Genomic DNA, 7,074 nt, shown 5'->3' on the forward strand with positions numbered 1-7,074 from the left:
TGTAGAAGCTGGGTTACTTGCATTCTTTACTATAAGTTCAACACAGAATGCAACATTTTCTCAACAAAACATTTGTGGGACTCAGTCAGGCAACCAATGAGGCTTGGCTCTGTGATTCATGCAGAAAAACATTTTTTGGATCTTTGGCCCTGCACAGTTTCTTTTTACTTGGTATTTTTAATGCTGCAGGTTTACATATTTCTTTTCTTTTCCAGTTTATAATTTGACATCTTATAGCACCACATACACCTTTATTAGGCAAAAGGTTTTACTTGGAATTTTAATATTGCAGTGTCATAATGCCCTTGCGTTTCTACACTATAGTTACACTAAACTGTACAGTGAATCTTTCAGAATTAGAGTAATTCATACGTTAAATTGTTTCTCATGTATTTTATTATTGTTGCATTTCAAAAGCTGGCTGAAACAAAGGAATAAAGATTTTGCTTTCGCAGCTGCCCTGCAGCCTTTACGCATGAAAGAGATGTCTGATATGAAGTGTACGGGAGGTGCCCAGTCAGGGCACTATAATGCATGACGTCGGCGACGTCACGATCCCGTGCTCTGCAGAGCTCTAAATAGAACCCTCAGTTGTATCACTTGTATATTTTAATTTTGTTTTACTTCTGTGTTGTTTTAATTTTGTTTTGTTGTTTTTCTCATTGTGAAAATGAGCTAAAAATACGATAATTAGGAAAATAAAATGTACCAACAGTAAAGTATAAAAAAAGAAACTAAAAAAACGCTCGACTCTAGCTGAGCATGCGCTGTGTATTCGCAACACGTGACGTACGCGGAAATGAAGCCACGTCGCCCGTGAGAAGGGAGAAGGAGGAACCTAGATCCAGGAAGCTTTTCACTGACTGCACTGTAGTGGAGATACTTCAGAAAACACAACAGTAAGTAAATTAAAATTAAGCGAATCTGCTGCACAGCGCAACCTTTGGTTTAAACACAACGCGTTTATTGTAGTCTCTTGGTTTATGTGGCTTGAGACGATTTTATGTAACTTATTTTACTTGGAAGAAGCAAGTAACTTTCTTTGCCATTCATTTGTTGTGCTTCATTTTATTGAGCTTCATACTTTGCCCTCATTAAGTGCTGTCAGTGTTTAGTCCAGTCGCCGTGTTTTTAGCCTATTAAATGTGGTTAGATATGATAAACAGCATTTTAATAAAGTAAGCATTTCCAGACAAGGGCATGTGACCTCAAATCAAAATCACGACTAATTAAAACATTTTACCCAAATTACGACTAGCGAACCATTATTTATAGTAATAACCTTCATGGTTTACTAGGCTTGTTTTGGAAATATGTTCAAACAGTAAAGCTGGGACACACACAACATATACAGGTGGTATTTTTTGCTAGAGCCAAAATTGTATTTATTTATTTATCCTTTTACTAAACTGCCTTCAAGTAAACAAACTGGCATTACTGTCAAACATGTTCATCAAATATTCCAGCTAGCAAAGAAAAACAGAATATAAACAAATAAATGAAGTACCTTAAATTAACTTAATTCATTTTGCTGGAACTCATTCCAAGTATTTCTGTTTTAAAGCATTCCTCTTTTCCAATCTTTTTATACACTGAAGATAAATTGCATAATTTTTAAATGCAGAAAAACTTGGAATAAACAAAACTACACTTATAAATATAAAACTTTCCAATAATCAAAAGGTTTACACACCAAAATTCCACCTGGGTTATTTATAGAAACCCGAAACTTAATCATATCATATTCTTACACAGGAAATGCTTTTTTTTTCTTTCTCGGACAACCATTAATGAACACTGTCTATGTAACTTAATTAACAGCGTGATAATAAGATAACTTGAAACTTAACTAACTTTTAATTACATCAACATTAATGTTATTCCTCCAGCTTTTTGTAAAAGATATGCCAGGATACTAAACCATAATGTTATTTTTTTACAAATGCTCCAACCATTTTAACATAGTACTTAGTACATGAGTTACTTCAAACTCGATGACATTCATACCTCTCGTTTCTACTGATTTTACAATATTGCTTTACTGAATAAGATGTTCTTTATTACTCCGATGAATTTGGTTTAATAGTTCTGTTTAATACAGCTAAAGTGTATGCTAGATTTACTAATGTGGCAATGCAAACTTCTGTAAAAGGAATTCTTTTTTTCTTCACAAAAAATGTGAAGAACCTTTTTAGCAAAGGTTCCCTGAAAAATGTAATTCTCTGAAACCTTCAGAGAGGCTTCAGGAACCTCCAGGGAGGCTTCAGGAACCTCCAGGGAACACTACCTGAGGAGTTACCCAGAAATTATTTTGTGAAAACTATTGTTTAGAGGGAGCACACCCTGAAGATTCCCTCTAGGACTTTATGAAAAAGAGTCTTGAGAGAAGATGCGTAGTGTTTCCTACAAATTTAGTGTTTGTAATTTTCTTTTTTTTAGGAATGTTCTCTGAGGGTTTGTTTTGTAAAACCTTCATTTAACCATCATAAAACTTTCATTCAAAATTAAATTGTGAAACTTTAAAGACAAACTTCAAAGGGAACGTTCTATAATAACAAAGACTTCTTTCTCTTTCTCCAAAGAACATTTTTCAAGTATTCCTTATTTAAAAACAATATCAGGGAACTTTTAGGGAACTTCAGAACTCCTCTAAATAGTCCATTGTTTGTTAAAGAGTTTATTTTAAAAATTATCTGTTGATAAACAGATAATCATTTTTTTTTGTTAAGAATTTATAGTGTTATGGTATGCATCGGTAGCTTGAATCCCCTGCTTTTATTGCATAATAATAACTGTAATAACTGTAATTCAAGTAAGGTTAACATGGCGGGGCTTTTAAGGAAGATCTTAACACTTTCTCTGCCACTGATGCTTTTCTGATATGTTTCAGCAATGGCCGAATTTCAAGAAATATCAAAGCTGTCCGCTTTGCACCCGAAGCCCGCAGGGCTTGTTTTGCAGTATGGTACTTCTGGCTTCAGGACCAACGCCAAACAGCTGGACCACATCATGTTCAGGATGGGTCTGTTGGCCACAGTCCGCTCCAAAAAGACCAAAGCAACCATCGGTGTCATGGTTACTGCATCGCACAACCCAGAGGTTAGAGGGATTCATAAGCGCAAATAGCTATGGTTTATTTTCCTCATAAATTACAACTTCAGCCCATTCCTGTTTGTCTCATCATGTCTGTACTTGTGTAGGAAGACAACGGGGTGAAGCTCGTTGACCCGATGGGCGAGATGGTGACACAGGACTGGGAGGAGCATGCCACCCAGCTGGCCAATGCAGATCAGGAAGACTTGCTCACTGCTCTGAAGAACATTATAGAAAAGGAGGCCATTAACATGAGCCAGGAGGCTAATGTGTTTGTGGGAAAAGATACTAGGTATAATGTCTTACTACAAACAAATAAATCAAAAAACTGATCAAATATAAACCTGTGTGTATGAGTAGAATAGCTTCTTTACAGTCGTGTCCTCTGCCTGTAGGAGCAGCAGTGCCAGCCTTTCACAAGCAGTACTGGATGGGGTTTCTGCTCTTGGTGGTCACAGCAAAGGTAAGAGAAGTGGATAGCTAAAAGATATTCCTGTGATTGGCTGCCCCTCAGCTGGGTTGCATTAAAATATATGCTTTGCAATGTATTAGCTCCCTGCTTGTTCTTTTATTGTTGGTGCTTCTTCTGGCTCCTTATCTGCCTTTTTATCCTTTCCATCTGTCCTTTCAGACTATGGTTTGGTGACCACCCCTCAGCTTCACTACATGGTCTGCTGTCAAAACACACAGGGTAAATATGGAGAGGCCACAGTGGAAGGATACTACACTAAATTCTGCCAAGCTTTCATTCAGCTCACCAAGAATGTAAGAAGCAGAAGTGTGTCGTGTGTTATTTTGCGCTTGCATTCAGTCGCTCTTTGTTTGTTTGTGTCGACGTGTTTTATGATACATTCATTCATCCAGGAACTACTCCTTTCTTTCTCTCCTCCATGTTTTTCTTTCCATTAGACGTCCAACCGTACGGATGACCAGAAGCACCTCTGCCTGGATGGCGCTAATGGCATCGGGGCTCTGAAGGTACGTGAGATGGAGAGTCACCTGAAGAAAGAGCTACAAATTTCTCTTAATAATGATGGCAGCAAAGGAAGGCTGAACCACCAGTGCGGAGCCGACTATGTGAAGGTGCAGCAAAAACCCCCAACAGGTGCGCATAGGGCCAGTTAAATTACTTGAATGTACTGTAATCGTTTTAATATGCGAGACCTGTCTTGCATTCTCACATGAAGGCGTTAAGATTAACCCAGGAGAGCGATGCTGTTCCTTTGATGGCGACGCCGATCGAATAGTTTATTACTACACGGACTCTGAAGGAACATTTCACCTGCTGGATGGAGACAAGATGGCTACCCTCATCAGCACTTTTCTCAAAGAGCTGCTCACACAGGTATACTCTAAAAAAAAAAAAATCATGTAAATGACATACAGGCACACACTTACCAAGAATTTTTTCTCCCTTGGAATGCACAGGCTGGACTAGAATTGAAGATAGCAGTAGTGCAAACTGCTTATGCTAATGGAAGTTCAACACACTATCTGGAGAACACAATGAAGGTGACAAAAAAAAATTCCACAGAGAATTCAGGTGTTTTATTTAGTATTTATATGGAGAGGACGGTTCTCACAGATTTATTTGACACTTAGGTCTTAGTGAGGTGTACGAAGACTGGAGTGAAGCATCTTCACCATGTAGCCCAGGAGTTTGATGTCGGTGTGTACTTTGAAGCCAATGGCCACGGAACAGTGAGTACACACATATGCACACATATTTAAATGCACTGAAAATCACCTGTAAGGCTAAAAATCAGAAGTAATGTGTCATCCTGTGTTTGTTTGTGTTTGGATCAGGTGTTGTTCAGCAAGGCAGCTGAAGAGAAAATCCAGCAGCTGGCTGAGGACACAAACGTCAACGACGAGAGGAAGAAAGCAGCTCTCCTGCTGCGAAACACGATCAACGTCATCAACCAGGCACGCTCACGCTGACATCAATGTTGAACTGAGCTCATGCAGACAATGGAGCTTTGTTGTTAACGTCGATATTTTCTTTTAAAGACTGTAGGAGATGCCATTTCTGACATGCTGCTGATTGAAGCCATACTGGCCATCAAAGGAATGACTATCCAGCAGTGGGACACCATCTATACCGACCTGCCAAATAGGCAACTTAAAGTCAAGGTGCTCTTATTGTATAGTTATGTATTATATCCAGGATATAAAGTGTGACTGATAGAAAGAAAGAAATACGCACTTTACATTTAATTTATTCCATAGTATGATACAGCAGTGCCGAACCAAACTAAGGAGGCTTTTATTTTGTTAGATAAACGTTTGTCTACTATAACCCTGCACATAGTAGAGTGTCTGTGTCTACTTCAAGCCAGTTAGAGATAGTGGCTCCTGAGGGTGATCTTTTTTCTTTTTCTTTTTTTGTGTAGGTGGTGGACCGCAGGGTGATAGACACAACAGATGCAGAGAGGCGGGCGGTGACCCCAGCAGGCCTGCAGGAGGCCATCGACAATTTAGTGAAGAAGTACAGACAGGCTCGCTCCTTCGTGAGGCCCTCTGGCACCGAGGATGTGGTGAGAGTATACGCTGAGGCAGACACGCAGGTGAGAAATCTATTTTCCAAGTTTTCTCTGTTATTGATTCTCATGCCAGTGTTACTGAGGTTAAAAAGTATCTGGAAGGGAATGGTTTTGTGAATAATACTCCGGCTCTCTGTGTTGTTTCAGGAGAGTGCTGACGCCCTGGCACATGAAGTCAGCCTTGCAGTGTATCGCCTTGCTGGAGGAGTTGGGGATGAACCCAAACCATTGCATTAGAACCATAATCACACAAACACACAATATTGATCAATCAGAATTACAGAATTGCTGATCATTATTTTATTTTGTATTTTTTTAAAGTCAGGTGATACCAAATGATTTTATATTGTCCTTATTTTCTTTGTATTTCTGTCACTCTGATGATGGGGTACACATCAGGGGAATTAATAAAGGTTGGGGAAATTGTGTGTGTGTGTATATATAAAATCTAAAGAGTCAAACAACTGGTTTTAATGTGGGTGGTCATTTCACTTGTTCCCAGATATTTGTGAACAGTTATTTTAAATAAGTTATGTAATTAAGTTTACATAATGACTGTTGAATCGGCTTTGCTGCTATTATTTGAATTAAATAATGGAAAAAAGGAGAGTGGGTTTTTTTAATTACAGTGAAGTAACACTGATAGAATTCTATGATTGAAATGAAAACCACAACTTGCAACATTCCGGATAATAAAAGTATGAACATGTATTTCTAAGTTACACTTGTAACTTAGAAATACATGCAGCTTATCACACATTTGATTTCCATGTGTGACAATTGTAAGTGTCCAGAGTGAGGACAGACTGAGGGACCCACTGCTGCAGATGATCTGTGAGACTTTGCACCCCTGATCATTCCTCTAAGTCTCCTTACTCACCTGATTTATCTCGGTTGGGTTACGTGTTCCATACGCTGCTGCCTCCACGCTCAGACTTCATTCCCGCCGCTCCTGCAAAAGAAAGGACCGGAACACACTTACCTGCCCTCTCCAGTTCTCTGCCATTGATTACCTCATATCTGGAATATTCCTCTTTGTCGCCCGCAAACGGCTGACTCCCTCCTTTCCGTTGCTGCAAATCAAGTAAGGCAAACTCCGCTATCATATCACACAGTCCCCGCCTTAGGCTCCATTTCAGAAAACGCTTCTCAGTGAAACTCTCCCTCTGTTCTGTTGTTTCCTGCCAAACGATAAACCAGTTGACCCCATGAGCATAACTTTGTGCTGAACATTGGGGGGGGGGGTGTCTAAATAAATACATCTGGGTGAAATTCCCAGATGATTAAACATGGAACTATGTTGCTGGTAATAACTGAAATGAGTAAAGAAGATCAACAGCCTATTTATGCAAGATGATTCATAATTGTATTGGGGGGGTCATAACCCCCCTGGAAATTATGCCATATTGCAATATGTATGTATATATATATATATACA

General features: G+C 39.0%; 1 protein-coding gene across 1 annotated transcript; it reads left to right on the top strand.

Annotated features, from left to right (window-relative positions):
- Nucleotides 1-430: 430 nt before the first annotated feature.
- Nucleotides 431-6,373, top strand: pgm3 (phosphoglucomutase 3). Its single transcript, XM_085132608.1, has 13 exons — nucleotides 431-899; nucleotides 2,891-3,099; nucleotides 3,201-3,385; nucleotides 3,489-3,556; nucleotides 3,725-3,858; nucleotides 4,003-4,198; nucleotides 4,281-4,438; nucleotides 4,522-4,605; nucleotides 4,696-4,794; nucleotides 4,900-5,019; nucleotides 5,104-5,226; nucleotides 5,487-5,660; nucleotides 5,784-6,373. The coding sequence occupies exons 2-13, from the start codon at nucleotides 2,893-2,895 to the stop codon at nucleotides 5,871-5,873; spliced, it is 1,638 nt and encodes a 545-aa protein (XP_084988734.1). The 5' UTR covers nucleotides 431-899; nucleotides 2,891-2,892; the 3' UTR covers nucleotides 5,874-6,373.
- Nucleotides 6,374-7,074: the final 701 nt, after the last annotated feature.

This window comes from Neolamprologus multifasciatus, chromosome 15, assembly GCF_963576455.1.
Source record: "Neolamprologus multifasciatus chromosome 15, fNeoMul1.2, whole genome shotgun sequence".
Taxonomy (NCBI): domain Eukaryota; kingdom Metazoa; phylum Chordata; class Actinopteri; order Cichliformes; family Cichlidae; genus Neolamprologus; species Neolamprologus multifasciatus.